At 53.0% G+C, this 17,038-nt stretch overlaps 1 protein-coding gene across 10 annotated transcripts in view; it reads left to right on the top strand.

Moving 5' to 3' along the window:
* The window catches only part of LOC135242132 (transcription factor SOX-6-like), a 215,634-nt gene that overhangs the window by 162,962 nt on the left and 35,634 nt on the right, over positions 1-17,038 (top strand). For all 10 annotated transcript variants that reach the window (XM_064313056.1, XM_064313057.1, XM_064313061.1 and 7 more), the window contains 3 exons: positions 1,923-2,043; positions 6,353-6,432; positions 15,279-15,413. In XM_064313056.1, coding sequence (XP_064169126.1) covers positions 1,923-2,043; positions 6,353-6,432; positions 15,279-15,413 — 336 coding nt within the window. The remainder of the gene's footprint in view (positions 1-1,922; positions 2,044-6,352; positions 6,433-15,278; positions 15,414-17,038) is intronic.

The raw sequence follows: 17,038 nt of genomic DNA, 5'->3' as shown, positions 1-17,038 counted from the left end.
TGTCCTCGGTTAGCCACGGCATGAGGTTAATTATGATATTTTCCGTGTGGGATGTGCACATTCCTGTGTGTGACCTGTGGGGCCGGCTGCTTCAGAATGAGCAAAAAACCCGGACATGTAATAGTCAAAAAAAAAAGCCAACTGTATCAAAAGTTTTGAGGAATAATCAAATAAATGTTTGCGGTGCAATGTGGAAGAAGGTTACCACCTTTGCTTTTTTTTCTTCTTCTCTTCTCTTTCGTTTAAATTTGTCGTTATGAGTTTTATTAGCACCGTAAGCAGAAAAATGAGCGATTTCACTTGAACTGGCTTCCAGTCGGGTGAACCGAGCGCTGTGATTGGCCTGCGAACGCCGGGGGGGGGGGGGGGGATTAGGGCGCACTCAGTCGGAGGGGGCTCACGCCGTGCGAAATTCGGGGAGATCGCGGGCTAGGCTTACCTCAGCTATAACGGGGCTGGGGGGGGCTGGGGGGATCCGTGGTGATTTCACGCTCCGGTTGCCGTGGCGCTGATTGCGGGGAGCCCCGGGGTTTTTTTGTAACCAGGGAGAGAAACCGAACGGAGAAACACGCTGGAGAGTGTTTATTTTTCGGGGGCGACCTTTATTAACCCCCCCGCGCCCCCCCCCCCCCCCCCCCCCCGTTCCCAGGTGGGTTCCCCCTGGAAGAGGGTGGGGGTGGAGTGGTGGGGGGGTGAGGGAGGGGGGGGGGGGGGTACGACCCTGACCAGGGCATGGTGTCCTCAATTCATCCTGTCCTGTTTGGGAAGGTGGGGGATGAGGGGTGGGGGGTGGGGGATAGAAAACCCCCTTTAGACTCCCCGAACCATCAGATGTTTATCAGGAGGGAAACAACAGCGCCGCTATCTCACACACCGTTTTACTGTCCTTATTAACGATCTCCCAAAAATATGAACAGAGCGGGGTAACATTTCCAAGCCGGAGCCTCACCTGTCTGCCGTGGGGGGGGGGGGGAGGTGAGGCCGTCCTCTGAGATTCTGATTTTATTCCGTTTTTCTCCAGCTTGCCGTCAGACGCACCTGACCTTTGACCTTTGACCTTTGACCTCGAGCGCTGTAAAGTTCCGGTCGTGTCGTCGTGTCATGACCGTACCCACGGTTACGTCATTGTCTCTCTAGATAGCGTCCACCTGTTTGCTGAGGCATCTCTGGTGCCCCTTGACCTTTTGAACTGTGAAGGAACAGAATGTAGCCGGTGCTGTTTTTGGTAGTCCATTTTGTGTTTTATGTTTTAAGTTCAGCAGTTACTCATTATTGTTCAGTTGTACATTTTAAAAAATGCAAACCATCGCTGAAACTGCTCATAAATTAGATTGAATAGATAGCCTGGCTTAACCTTTCAGGATTATTGTAGTGTGGGGATGGCAGAAATGCCTCACAAGACTTATTCAAGGGCTTTCTTTAGAACTCCGTCTGGCTTACCTACGTCCTGCTTTCACTGTATGAGTCTGGTTGGATTGTGCGGTGATCGCTGTATGAGTCTGGTTGGATTGTGCGCTGATCGCTGTGCAAGTCTGGTTGGATTGTGCGGTGATCGCTGTATAGGTCTGGTTGGATTTTGGCAGACTGTTGCTGCTCTCTTCCCCATGCTCAGAGGCGCGGACAGAGCGGTCAAGCAGGGGGTGTGAGCATTTGGGCTGTGCAGGGGTCACTCTCTGCACCCCTTCGTATCCATAACTACATAAGTTCAGAGGTGGGGGGGTTTTAAGGCCTCCTGTATCCAAACCGGCACGCCATTGGCCTGGGGGTGAGAGCCAATGAGATGAGGGCTCTGAAGGGAGGTGGGAGTGCCCTGCAAAGTGGAATCACCCTATAGGGTTTAATCTGTGTGTGGTGCGGAGCACTGCACTGGTCTGATCTGATCTCTCTCTCTCTCTCTCTCTCTCTCCCCCCTCTTTCTGCAGGTCCAGGGTCACGTGCCCCCGCTCATGATCCCAATCTTCCCCCATGACCAGCGCACTCTGGCCGCCGCCGCCGCTGCTCAGCAGGGCTTCCTGTTTCCTCCAGGAATCACGTACAAGCCAGGTACAGCCTCTCTCTCTCTCTCTCTGTCTATCTACGTATCTCTCTCTCTATCCATCTATCTATCTATCTATGTATCTCTCTCTCTATCCATCTGTCTATCTATCTATCTGTGTATCTCTCTCTCTGTCTATCTCTCTGTCTGTCTATCTACGTATCTCTCTCTTTATCATCTATCTGTCTATCTATCTACGTATCTCTCTCTCTATCTACATTCTATCTCTCTGTCTATCCATCTGTCTGTCTATCTCCTTCCTGTTCTATCTCTCTCTCCTGTTCTAGTATCTATCTCTCTCTCTTGTCCTACCTATCTACGTATCTCTCTTTCTCCCCTGTTATAGTATCTATCTATCTCCTGTTCTATCTCTCTCTCTCTCCTGTTCTATCTATCTATCTATCTATCCTGTTTTATCTTTCTATGTATCTGTCTCTCAGTGTATTTTGACGGGTTGAGGCCTGGTGGAATAAAATGGCTGCCTCAGCCCTGTCCTTTCTTCTCATGGTGCTGTTTATTTTCATTTCATCGCACACTACACATTCTGCCACATGTTACACCCCCCCCCTCCCAAAAACACCCAAACATTACACCCCCCCCTCCCCCAGAAACACCCAAACATTACACCCCCCCCCTCCCCCACAAACACACATGCACACATTACACATTCAGTATCTTCTGCCTTCAGCTACCTTTAGCTGCTCAACTTCTCCGCTACATTTTTCCCATTTTTCTGCAAGACGTAGTGTGATTAGCCCTCAAACCAGACGAAACACCCCCCACCCCCCCCCACCCAGAGTGGCGGACCTACACCTCACCCCGTCGGAGTCCGTAATGTGGCACTCGCAGTCCGCGGGGGGGGGGGGGGGGGGGGGGGGGACGACCCTTAAAACCCGGGAGGGGGGGAGGAGTTTTTCCATGTGGAACAATAGATTGGACATACCATCGCAGGAATGTAAACATCACGTCAACATGAAAGCGTCTCAGCCTCTTTCTAATCTGGTGAAAGAGGGCGAGTTACACAGCACATCTGCTGTGGAAGAAAAAAAAGAGAGAGAGAGAGCAGGAAGGATTCCCTGGGCGAAGGTCTAATCGCCACCTGCTCACACGGAGTGTGTTTACCCCTCCCTGGTACAGCGCATTCCTGAGCACTTTCAGGGTATGGTAGGGTGGGGTGAGGGGGGGTTGTGTGAGACTATAGGAGAGCTCCTATTCCTGTTTTAGCATGGCAACGCCCCCGGGCACACAGCGAGGTCCATATAGAAATGATTTTCTTGAGAATGTTGTGGAAGAAGTTGACTGGTCTGCACAGAGCCCATGGCCTCAACCCCATCCAACACCTTTGGGATCAGTTGGAAAGCCAACTGCGAGCCAGGCCTAATTGCCCAATCAGTACCCAGCCTGACTAATGCTCTTCTGGCTGAATGGAAGCAAATTCCTGCTGCAATGCTCCCAACATCTAGTATAAAGCCTTCCCAGAAGAGTGGAGGTTGTTATGGCAGCAACGACAGACCAACTCCATATTAATGCTCATAATTTTGGGTGAGATGTTGGATGTCAGGCGTCCGTATACTTTTGGCCGTGTAGTGTACGCTTTCCTGCTTCACTCGTCTTGCTCAGCTCTCTCTCTCTCTCTCTCTCTGTTGGGACGAGGGGAGCTGAAGCCCCAGGGGGTTTGGTGTGGTTCGAGGGGGGGTGAAGGGGGGAGGGGGGCGGGGGGGGGGGCAGTTCCTCCTACCTGCCCCAGCACGCCACCGCTTCCCTTTGTGTTTGGGAGCAGAATCGCCCTGTTCTCCTCACGCACACCACATTCCAAATCCCCGAACAACAAAAAAAAAATAATAATAACGAGAAGGGATACAGGCCCAACCTTTACCCCAATGCCTCTGCATCCCCTCCGTTTGAGAAACTGAAGTCCCAGCATCCTTTGCTTCTTCAATTAAGACATCATCGGATCGGTCCCCGCCCCTCCCGTTCCCAGGCTTCTACAGCTGGCGCCTGGGTTTGGGGAACGCAAAGTGTGCACGAAACAGGGGCTCCCTCCTGTTTGCAGACTGTCCAAAGATCTGTGACGAGCAGCAGATCTGTCAAGGAGAGCAAGGGAATGAGAGAGAGAGAGACAGGGGGAGGGAGAAAAAGAGAGAGAGAGATGAAGGGATGGAGAGAGACAGCGAGAAAAAGTGACTGAGAGCGAGAAAGTGAGATTTTGGATGTGAGGATGTGTGGGAATCCCCCTCCATCCCCATCCCACCATTTTGTTTTAATTTCAGTCTTTGATTTGTTGTCAGTTTCACATCAACAACTCACAACATCACAAAGGAGCCTGTGGGGGGTGAGGGAGTGAGGGGGGGTTTGGTGGCTGGCAGGTGAGGCTCTGAACTCACCTGTTCTGTGTGTAGGTGTGTAGGTGCGTGTGTGTTGGTAGGTGTATGTGTGTGTGCACATGCTTGTGCTTGTTTGTGTATGCAGTTATTTGAGTGTGTGTGTGTTAGAGTGTGAAAATCATACAGTCGCAGTCATAACTGCTTTCATGGCATTATGGGAGTTAGTGAGGGGGGGTGGGCGTGGAGACAGTAAAGGGGGGGGGGGAACCGCAAAGAAATAAAAATAGCCGGTTAGCAACTTGAGCAAGACGCATGAATAGTTTCACAGACCCCCCCCCCCGTGTAGAGCCTCATGCATAATGCATGCTCTGTACGAGCGGTGGTAATTCTGTAATAACTCCTGGTATTTGTGCTAAAACACTTTCCATGTCAAACACATCAGGAGCTCAGCCTGGCGGGGGGAGCCTCTGGCGCTTTGTTCCCGAGCGCGCTCAGAACCCCGTACCGCCAAACCGCCATCGCGCTCTCCCTGCCCCGCCGCTCGCTGGGTACCGCCACACACACACTCCTAACGCACGCCTATACACACACACACCTACACACACACTCCTAACGCACGCCTATACATACACACACACACATACACACATACACACACACACACCTGCACGCCTATACACACACACCCACTCCCATACACACACACACCTGCACGCCTATACATACACACACACACACACCCATACACACATACACACACCTACACACACCTACACACACACCCCTAACGCCTATACACACACACACACACACCCATACACACACACACCTGCACGCCTATACACACACACACCTGCACGCTTATACACACACACACACACACACACACACCAATACACACACACACACACCCCTAACGCCTATACACAAACAGACACACCTACACACACCTACTCACACACACTCATACTCACATACACACACACTTCGTACACACACACACACACTCACGCACAAAATCTTGTGTATCTCTGCTTTATATATCCACCGCGTGAAAGCTACAACTAAAATAAAAAATATATATGTGTTGAGAGGAGTCCATTAGCGTCCAGACTGGACTCATTGTCCTGGGTCTTAATGCAGTTCATCTGTGGCCCCTGCTGCTCCATGGCCCGGACCCCCACAGCGCCCCCCGCAGGCGGAGCCGGGGTAATGATGTCACCTCGGCCCGCGGCGTGCTGCGCGCGGGGCGCTAGCGGTGCGCTAGTGGTGCGCGGGGCGCTGGAGCGTTAACGCAGCCCATTCTTTAAGCAAATAGTCCCGCGAGCGGCGGGGTGCTGGGGGGGGGAGGGGGGGGCGTGGGGACGCGGGGCCGCGTGGCGGGACCAACGGCCCATGAGGCGGCCGGAGCGTAGCTCGCTCCCGATTGGCTGCTTGGGTCATGGCTCTGGTTCCGCTGATGATGTCACAAAGCCTGATGGACGTCCCGCTGGAGAAGGCTCCATTCCGTGGCCTCTCACAATGGGCTGTGTGACCGCTGAGGCGTTTGGCCAGCTCCTTAATGTTTCCGAATGTCCCTCACCCCACCAACAGTCAGCCTCAAAATACTCTCCTTTCAGAGTCCAGAGCCAGCTCACTTAATGTCAGAAAATAAAAATATAGCTCAGCACTTGTATTGTTTTATTTTATACAGACTCTTCGCTCATTTTTCTTTGGGGCGTGAGTAACTGAGAACAAACACACAAATATGCACGTGCACACACGCACACACATACGCACATACACGTATGCACATGCACTGTGTAAAAATGTAGCCTTTTGTAGCTGCAGCTGTTTGGGAGTGGTGTGCAGGCTGGTGGGAGCCCCTGGGGGGGGGGAGGCTGTGTTGGCACTTGCCTGCCCTTCCCCATGCCACCCCCCCTCTCCCCCCCCCCCACCCCCCGCTCATTGTCTGAACCTGTGAACATTGTTCTCTCCCCCCTCCCTGTGGCAGGTGATAACTACCCGGTGCAGTTCATCCCCTCCACCATGGCGGCTGCAGCAGCGTCCGGACTCAGCCCTCTCCAGCTACAGGTACGCGGTCAAACACCGCCCCCCCCCCCTCCAGCTACAGGTACGCCGTCAAACACCCCCCCCCCCCTCCAGCTACAGGTACGCCGTCAAACACCCCCCCCCCCTCCAGCTACAGGTACGCCGTCAAACACCGCCCCCCCCCCCCCTCCAGCTACAGGTACGCCGTCAAACACCCCCCCCCCTCCAGCTACAGGTACGCCGTCAAACACCGCCCCCCCCTCCCTCCAGCTACAGGTACCCCTCAAACACCGCTCCCCCCTCCAGCTACAGGTACGCGCTCAAACACCGCCCCCCCCACCTCCCTCCAGCTCAGGTACGCGCTCAAACACCCCCCCCCCCCTCCTCCAGCTTCAGGTACGCGCTCAAACACCTCAAAATCGCGGCTGAGCACCTTTACCTGTGCGGTGCAGTACAGAAGATTTCACCCCCCCCCCCAGGTGTGGCAGTGACGGGGGAGCTGCAATGCTTAGCGTTGTGGAGATACAGGACAGAGTGAAAGTCAGGCTGGTGCTGTGATGTCACTCTTAGGTGTGGCTGCAGTGAGGCAGTGCACTGCCTGCTTTCTAAGGATCACCATTTTCACTTTCTGCTCATGCCTCTCCGTTTAACAATGGCTGCTGTTTGTGGACCGGTTAGATAGATGAGTGTGTGTGTGTGTGCACGACTGAGTGTGTGTGTGTGTGTGTGTGTGTGTGTGCGCGCATGCTTGTGTGTGCGTGTGCCTGTGCGTGTGTGTGTGTGTGTGTGTAGGCCTATGTATGTAGGCCTATGTGTGTATGTGTATGCCTGTTTGTGTGTGTGTGTCAGTCTGTGTGTATTGCGTGAGCACACGTGTGTGCCTGCTTGTATGCACATGCGCGCGTGTTTTGCAACAGGGCAGAGTGGAGCGGAGTTCACACGCGGGAGCGAAGTGTTGCCTAACGCCGGCAGTTGAGTTCGGAGCCCTGTCGATTCTCCCGGCACACGCCCAGCTCGCACGCCGAGCGGCGAACTCCTGTCGCGGGGTGACTTCGGAAATCTGATGTCTAATAAAGACAATCTGCTGCTCTCCCACCAGTCTCATTACCATCATAATTATCGCTATTATTAAGCTCCACCAAGAGCCGCCTCCTCTCGCTGTTTGGCCTTGTCAAATTGGCAATATGTATTCCCCGCTGTTTTCATCAACAAGCATTTGCATAACAAATACAGGGAAGGGAAACAAACCCCTCTGTACAATTACACTAACAGTATTGCCGCCTCCCCCCTCCCCCTTCTTCTCCCCCCCTCTCCTTCACCAAATTATCCAGGCGGCTTCACTTGCCTCTCTGAAGTTTGGGGGGGGGGGGGCAATTGATTTCTTTCGGAGACAGAAATATTTGCCCCGGACATTAACGTTTAAGGTTCCTAAAAAAAAAAAAACTAAAGTAAACACTTGCGTAAGAACCGCCACCATGAGACGCAGGGGCCTTAGCATTCTTTTGAAACAAAAGAGGAAGTTATGAGAGAGAGAGTGAGAGTGAGAGAGAGAGAGGGAGGAACAGAAAAAGAGAAAGAGGGAGGGGAGACAGGAACCAAAGCTGACTTTTTGTCGTTGGCGTTTGTTTTGTGAATAGCAGCGATAAGCCATTGATAGCGGAGGAGTAGCTTTGGTTTTGGCGATGGCGGGGGAATGTTACAAAACAAAGGTGAGCGTCTGAGACGGGGGGTGGGGGGGTTGGGTTGGGGTGGGGTGGGGGGTGGTGGGGGGGGCTCACTTGTCGTCGCGGCGATGCGCTGGCACGCCGCGGTGTGTTTGGAGGTTACCGCTCGGGGCATTAGCAGGGCTTGGCGTGTCCTGGCAGGTACGGTAGCCGTAGCAGGGGGGGTCAGGCTTATTGCGTGTACACGCCACAAACACGCTATCACACACGCATGCTAAGAACACGCTTTAATTTGGTGCGTGCATGCGTGTGTCTGTGTCTGTGTGCGTGTGCCAGTACATTAAGGGTGTGTGTCTGTGTGTGTCTGTGTGCGTGTGTGAGTGTGCCAGTACAGTAAGGGTGTGTGTGTGGTGTGTGAGTGTGTAGGTAAGCTGTGATTGTGGTGTAGTTTAATCATTGGTAAGAGATAAGGCGTGTATTTGTCTGTAGTTTAATCAGAGGTAAGAGCTGTGTGTGTTGATGTCTGTAGTTTAATCAGAGGTAAGAGCTGTGTGTGTGTGTGCTGTTGTCTGTAGTTTAATCAGAGGTAAGAGCTGTGTGTGTGTGTGTGTGTGTGTGTGCACGCGCGCTGATGTCTGTAGTTTAATCAGAGGTAAGAGCTGTGTGTGTGTGTGTGTGTGTGTGTGTGTGTGTTAATGTCTGTAGTTTAATCAGAGGTAAGGGCTGTGTGTGTGTGTGTGTGTGTGTGCACACGCGCGCTGATGTCTGTAGTTTAATCAGAGGTAAGAGCTGTGTGTGTGTGTGTGTGTGTGTGTGTGTGTGCTGATGTCTGTAGTTTAATCAGAGGTAAGAGCTGTGTGTGTGTGTGTGTGTGTGTGTGTGTGTGCTGATGTCTGTAGTTTAATCAGAGGTAAGAGCTGTGTGTGTGTGTGTGTGTGTGTGTGTGAGTGCTAATGTCTGTAGTTTAATCAGAGGTAAGAGCTGTGTGTGCTGATGTCTGTAGTTTAATGAGAGGTAAGAGCTGTGTGTGTGTGTGTGTGTGTGTGTGTGTGTGTGTGTGTGTGTGTGTGTGCTGATGTCTGTAGTTTAATCAGAGCTAAGAGCGTTACGCACTAATGGCGGTATTGGTGACAGTGCGGACGCACCGCGGTGGGGTGGCAGCCCTAAACGCGCCGTTACCGTGGCGATGCCGTACCTGTGCGGTCACCGGGGCGGGGGGGAAATTAAGCACCAGCTGCGCCCGCCTCTCTAATTAAAATATCTCTCCCTGTCAGCGCCCTGGCAACGTATCATTTTAACCAATTTATTCTGTTTAGATTGCAAAATATATGAAGCTTAAAAAATCATCTCATTGGAGGAATTAATATCCCACAATGCCTCGGCGGTAATGTGTGCAGCCATCCGGGCAGGGGCTGGCCTGCTCTGCCAGTCTTAATGTCGCCGACGGCAACGCTTTAACAATTACTGATGTCATAACAGCCCATCCTCAGACCCCCTCCTCTCCTCAACACACACACACCTAAACACACACACATGCACACACACACACACACCACCACACACAACACACACACACACACACACAGATACCTAAACACACATGCACACACACTCGCACACACACAGATACCTGAACACGCATGCACACACACTCACACACACACAGATACCTAAACTGCACACCAGCACACACATTAAGCACACACATGCACACCCTACAACACACAGATACCTACACACTGCACACACCTCACACGATCACCTAAACACACACATCTAACACACATACACACAGCAACACAACATCATGCACACACTAACACACATGCCACAATCACCACAGCTACCTAAACACACATGCCACAAGCACCACTCAACACTTAAACACACATGCATACACCACACCTCAACCCACACTACCTGCGCCAACACACACACACAGATACCTAAACACACATGCACACTCACACACACACACACAACACACATCACACCGACACACACCACACCCTAAACACACACACACTCACACACACACACATACCTAACACACACTGCCACACACACACACACACACAATACCTAAACACATGCCACACACACACACACACACAACCTAACACACATGACACACACCTACTAACCACAGCAACCTAACACACATCCTAAACACACACCACACATACACACACATGCACACACACACACACACCGCACCTAAACACTTGCCACACCTCACACACACAACAGATACCTAAAGCAACACCACACACTACACACAGATACTAAACACACATGCACACACTCGCACACCACAGTACTAAACACGCATGCCACACACTCAACACACACAGATACTAAACACACATGCCACACACATTCATACTAAGCACGCATACCACACACACACACCAATACCACACATGCCCACACACACACACACCACACACACACACGCACAGCTTTGCTCTCTTTGAAAAAAAGAGAAACACAAACACCAGTTACAGAAGCTGTTGGTCGGTCAGTTAAAATGAGGCAGGCTGGCCGGTGGTGTTGGACCGTTAGAAAAGTGTAATTTGTTTGTCAGTATCGAGGCCGTGCCTATCACCCACCACACCCTGCCCCCCCCCCACTGGGGCCCCACGCTGTCACTGGGCATTCCCGTGTGTGGGGTAATTTCACTCGATGCTTCCCTGACAGATTGCTCCCCGTCCACACCTCGCAGGAGAGAGGGAGAGGGAGAGGGAGAGAGGAAGAGAGACATAGAGGGGGCGAGAGAGAGAGAGACACAGAGTGAGTGAGATGGAGAGAGAGAGAGCGAGAGAGATACAGAAAGAGAGAAGGAGAGAAGGAGAGAGAGCGAGAGAGAAGGAGAGAGAGAGAGAAGGAGAGAGAGATGGAGAGAGATGGAGAGAGGTAGAGAAAGAGAGAAGGAGAGAGCGAGAGAGAGAGAGAGAGGGAGGGAGAGAGAGAAAGAGCGGGGTGCCTCTCTTCATTAGCCCTCATTCACTGCTCTGCAGCGCCGGAAACAGCGCACCCACCCCCCCCCCCCCCCGCCGCCGCCCCGGCCTTATTACAACTGACACCCCTCGGCTGGCCCGCCCGGTTGCGTCCCGGGGCGCGGCTGCTCGGTCCGGCGCCGTGTCCAATCGTGCGGGGGCAGAGAAACCCCAAAACAACGAGCCCCGTGTTCAAAGGAATTATTCTAATCCAGAGTAAAAGAATTGTGTTTTATTTTGCTGGGGATTGCCACTTAATTTGCTTGGCCAATTGCGATCGCCTGGCATCAATTGAATGGAGGAAAAAAACAATCACTTTAAATCCGTTCTCCTGCTGATATATTGTTTTTGCTCCTTTCTGTGTGTGGTTTCTTTCTCTTCTTTTTTCTTTAAATGGCGGGTTTATAAACAGAAGAGAAGTGAACTTTGAGAAGGGCTGTTTTTTATCATTGGAAGCAGACTTTTCCGTTTAAGCAGTTTTAAAGGAGCATTACTGGATAAAACGGAACATCTGGGGCCGGCCTGCGGCTCCCGTCCACCCAGCACAGACACGCAGAGGGACACGCTCCACAACGCGCTCCACAACGCACTCACCCACTCACCAGCCCACACGCTGACAAACACACTCACCCACTCCCTCTCCAACATACTCACCCACTCCCACACCAACATACTCACCCACTCCCTCTCCAACATACTCACCCACTCCCACTCCCTCTCCAACACACTCACCCACTCCCTCTCCAACACACTCACCCACTCCCTCTCCAACACACTCACCCACTCCCTCTCCAACACACTCACCCACTACCTCTCCAACACACTCACCCACTCCCTCTCCAACACACTCACCCACTACCTCTCCAACACACTCACCCACTACCTCTCCAACACACTCACCCACTCACTCACCCACTCCCACTCCCTCTCCAACACACTCAGCCACTCCCTCTCCAACACACTCACCCACTCCCTCTCCAACACACTCACCCACTACCTCTCCAACACACTCACCCACTCCCTCACCCGCCCATTCGCTCACTAACTCACCCACTTGCTCGCCCACTCACTCACCTGTCCACCCTTGGGCAAGCTACTGTAGACCTCATCGAGCACCAAATGGTAAATGGTAAATGGACTGCATTTATAGCGTTTTACCAAGCGCTTTTACAATTGCTGCCTCTCATCCGCCAGAAGCAGTTAGAGGTTAGAGGCTTAGGACTTGCTTGCTCAAGGACCACTTCGACCATGCCCCAGGCGGTTTGCAACCAGCAATCCTCCGACTGCCAGACAACCGGTCTTACCGATTGAGCTATATCGCCCCCCATACACCAGCACCAGGAACCAGAATACCAGGGCCTCTGTGTGTGTGTGTGTGTGTGTGTGTGTGTGTGTGTGTGTGTGTGTGTGTGTGTGTTGTGTGTGTGTGTGTGTGTGTGTGTGTGTGTGTGTGTGTGGCAGATGCGACAGATGTTTGGCCATACTGGAAATCATCGGCACGCTGCCCTCACCCTCCGCCCTCCCCCCCCTCCCTCCCCCCCTCCCTCCTGTCTCGCTGCGACACAGTGTCACCCACACCCACACGCTTCTCCTGTTCACGCGTGACCCCTACCTCTAACGCGTTCCCGTTGACCCTACGTCTCCCTTCTCGCTGGACCCTGACCGCCCTCACCTAACGCGTCCGCGTGTCCCGGCCGCTGGTGCTGTCGTGGCGTGGTTCCAGCCGCCACATCAATTTGCTGGTGATGGACGCCACCTCTAACGTGTTCTCGTGTTGACCGCATGGACGCCCTACACTCTAACACGCGTGTTCTCGCTGTGTGACACGCAGTGGACACGCCCTACACTCCAACACGCGTGTTTCTCTTTCGCTTAACGTTGCCTTTGAGGTGGATGGACAGTTTGACAGTAACGTGTTCGGCTGTCGCGCTCTGTGACGTGTGCTTTGTGCTCCTGAGCCGCGCGTCTCATTGAGTCAGTGTGTGTGAGAGTGTGTGTGTGTGTGTGTGCGCGTGCGCGTGCGTGTGTGTGTGTGTGCGTCTCTGTTAGTGCTGGAAGGAAAGGAGACTTCATTCCAAACCTATTCAGCTTTTCAGTGCTGCGGGGGACACAGCTGCAGCCACACAGTGAATTGAAAAGCTCTGTTCTCTCTTTCTCTCTCTCTCTCTCTCTCTCTCTCTCTCTCTCTCCCTCTCTCTCCCTCCCTCCCCCCCCTCCCCCCCTCCCTCTCTAAGCTGTGGAGTTGCAGCTCATTTAATGCTTAAGTAGACAGAGGTATTACCTCAGTCACTGGTGTGGATCAGGCCTTCCCCTCCTGAACCAACACGCGCTCCACATTTCCTTCCAGATGCACACACACACACACACCGACACGCACACACACACACGCTCACACACAGGCATACACACACACACAGACACACACACTCTCACACTCACACATGCACACACATACTCACACACACACGCTCTCATGCACAAACACATGCACATGCATGCACAAACACGTAGTGCACACATACACACACACAGACACACACACGCTCACACTCACTCACGCAGACACACGCACACACATACACGCACAAATGCATGCACCCGCATGCACGTGCATGCACAAACACAGTGCACATGTACACATGTACACACACACACACACACACACACACACACTCACACCAACGAACGTGAGCAGTGTTTCTGGGGCGTTTGAGATGTTTCCTCTCTTTTGACACATTCTCGCAATATTGACTTCTGCTCTCACCCAGAGCGTACCCCCACACCACCACCCCCCTTCTACAGTCGCACACAACTAAGGATTACAGCCCCCCCCACCCCGACTCATCTCCTAAAATGACTGCAGCAATCAAAGCGGCCATTACAAACCACTACGACTCTAATGGTGACTTGATATATTCAACTGTCATGTCACTCTGGGGTGCTCTGGAGCAGATGCTTTTGGATTGATGTGTTGTGGGGGAGGGGACACATGTGACGTTTACTGTGTGTGTGTACTGTGTGTGTGTGTGTGTGTGTGTGTGTGTGTGTGTGTGTGTGTTGGGGGGCTCTACTATCAGCTCTGTAATCAGCTCCTTGGTTCCTGTGCTGCTATCCCGTCGGTCGCCCAGGGTCTGCCAAGAGAACGAGGCCTAGGATGCGTTTCTCCTCAAAACATTTAGGCTGTAGCTACCGAGGTCACACCGCCCGTCACCCCTTCTTAAAGCCTGAATGTGCTTTGAGACGGGACACGGACTCCCCAAAAAGTAATACTTAGTCCTTATCAAAATAAAACAATGACACTGGTCACACTGTTAATGTGGGTGTATGTGGCAGCAAAACTCCACACATCCTGTCTCTCTCCCTCACTCACACACACGGACACACCTCAGCTCCGTTTATCTCTCTCTAAAACACAGTCCCTCCTTCGCTCTCTCTGGTATGCATGCACGCACGCATGCGCACACACTCACGCACACCCTCTCTCTCTTTCACACTCACACACACACGCTCTTTCTCCCTCCCTCTCTCCCACACACACACACACACGCACATACACACACTTCCTCTCTGAAGAGTGGCTGGGGTTGAATCTGTATTGTACTTGACCCAGGTTATTGATACTGCACCTTGCAGATGTACAGTAGTGCTTTGGTGTGTTAATAATAACGATACGTTGGCGTATTATTATGCTGGTGTATCAGTATAATAAGTGTTATTGATGGAGGGGGAAATGGGAGGTTGCCAGATTAGCACAAAATGCAGTCTGGAAGGGAGAGCTGTGCCACCAGGTCATCGGTGTCTGTTTGTGTGATTTTAAAAAGCAGAATTTTGCCCCCACAGAGGGAACAAGGAACGATTTAGCTTCAGGTTCGCTCATGTGGCGTCTCCAAGGGGGGGCTAGGTCTTGACCAAGGTTTTGATTGGGTTGGGAAGAAACGGTAAAAATAAAAGAGAGGGCAGTTTTGTTTTTGTTTTGTTTTTTTTGCTTCATCTCACAGAAACGGTTGCATTTCTGCGGCAGTTGCTGCCGTGTCACTGTCCTTGCGCAGTCTGGATCCCCAGCAGTCTGAATAGAGCTGGCGTAGACACTCAGCAGAGCACGTGTAGCCACGGCTGTGTGGCGTCAGGGTGATAAAGCGCCTTTCACTGCCAGCGTGGAAAGAGGGGAGAATGGAGGCTGGCTCTGGATGCTAACGCTGTCCTGTCCTGTCCTTTCCTCCCGTAGCAACTATACGCCGCCCAACTGGCCAGCATGCAGGTCTCTCCCGGAGCCAAAATGGCGTCCCTCCCGCAGCCCTCCATCTCGCCCACCGGCCTGAAGAGTGAGAAGAGATGCTCCAGCCCCATCACTCAAATCAAGGTAAGCCCCGCCCCCCCAACCAATCACTGCCCCCACCCTCTGTACCCGCCCCATGAACACTGCAGGGACTGGGAGCATGGGGGTCGGTAGCTGTGCACTCTGCAATCTGATTGGCTGTGACTCAGATCCTCTCTGCTCCCCAAGCTGTAGACCTCCTTACAGGGACAGACCTCCTCCTGTAGTCCTCCTTACAAGGTTACACCTCCTCCTGTAGACCTCCTTACAGGGATATACCTCCTCCTGTAGACCTCCTTACAGGGACAGACCTCCTCCTGTAGACCTCCTTACAGGGACAGACCTCCTCCTGTAGACCTCCTTACAGGGACAGACCTCCTCCTGTAGCTCTAAGGACCTCCTCCGTGACTCTACGGGACAGACCTCCTCCTGTAGACCTCCCTACAGGGACAGACTCCTCCTGTAATTCTCAGTCACCCCCGTAGACTCCTTACAGGGATATACTCTCTCTAGACCTCCTACAGGCAGATCTCTGTCTGACCTCCTTCAGGGACAGCTGTGTGTTCTGTTCGCAAACATCAGTCCCCCAGCTCCCCCCCCCCCTCCCCCACCCCCAGCCAGAAGTTTCTCTCACAGTGTCTCCTCTAGATCATCACTAAACTGGATCCATGTCAGTTAGCATTTGTGAGAAAATAGAACAGTGGTGTGTGTGTTTGGGGGGGGTTCTACTGTATCTTTTTATCTCTGGCTGTTGGGGTGATTCCTGGCAAATGCAATCTGGTGCTGAACTTTCGATACACACACAAAGCCGGGGGGTGGGGGGTGGGGGGAGGGGGGGGGGGCTTTAAACGACATCGTTAGAGACAGCCGAGCGCACTCTGAAGCCACGTTCAGCTTTATTGAATGACCAACAAGGTGTGCAGTCCTTGTGTAAATGAAATATCCTGAAAGGTATACTAAATACAATACGTTTTTTTTCTTTATTTTGGAAAATAAAAATATGAAATATGTTACACAGCACTGTTTTCTTTTCTTTTTTAAATATACGGTAGCATCTGAAACGGAGGTCACTTCTGTATTTTTCCCTATATTGTGAAGTGTAGCGGTGCCTCTGATGTATTACATCCGGATGTTTCTGCACGGAAGCGGTTTGGGATCTCAGCGGCGATCCCGCGGTCTGGAGAGGCTGCCGCTCCGCTCGTCGGGGGGGGGGGGGGGGGGCGAGGGGGGCGAGGGGGCGAGGGGAGGGGGGGTGGAACACAAAGAGGAAAAGCCCTTGTTGTCGTTTGGCGCTCCACCCTGGCGTCACCGTGCGCTGGAGCGTGCGTGACACGGCCGCCCCCTGTCAGGTACCGCTGGATAAACAATCCCCCCCGCGCGGGTCTGGGGCTCGGGCTCCCGGGGGGGGGGGCTCGTATCCCATCAGCCCCTGCTCCGGCGTGTCGCTCCGGCCTCCTCCCGACGGGCCGCCGCCAGCCAGTCAGGCAGAAAGCCCCCCCCACCCCCCCCCACCCCCCCCGCGCGGCCTTCTGCTGAATCGCCAAAAGAGCCCCCCCCACCCCAACCCCTATGCACACACACACACACCTCCATCAGCGCCCCCCCCCAACACACACACTCCATCACTCCCCCCTCACACACACGCACACGCACACACACACTCTCCATCA

The sequence above is a fragment of the Anguilla rostrata genome, chromosome 16 (assembly GCF_018555375.3).
Source record: "Anguilla rostrata isolate EN2019 chromosome 16, ASM1855537v3, whole genome shotgun sequence".
Lineage (NCBI taxonomy): Eukaryota > Metazoa > Chordata > Actinopteri > Anguilliformes > Anguillidae > Anguilla > Anguilla rostrata.
The sequence above is the reverse complement of the archived record's forward strand: the minus strand, read 5'-3'. Positions and strand labels throughout refer to the sequence as shown.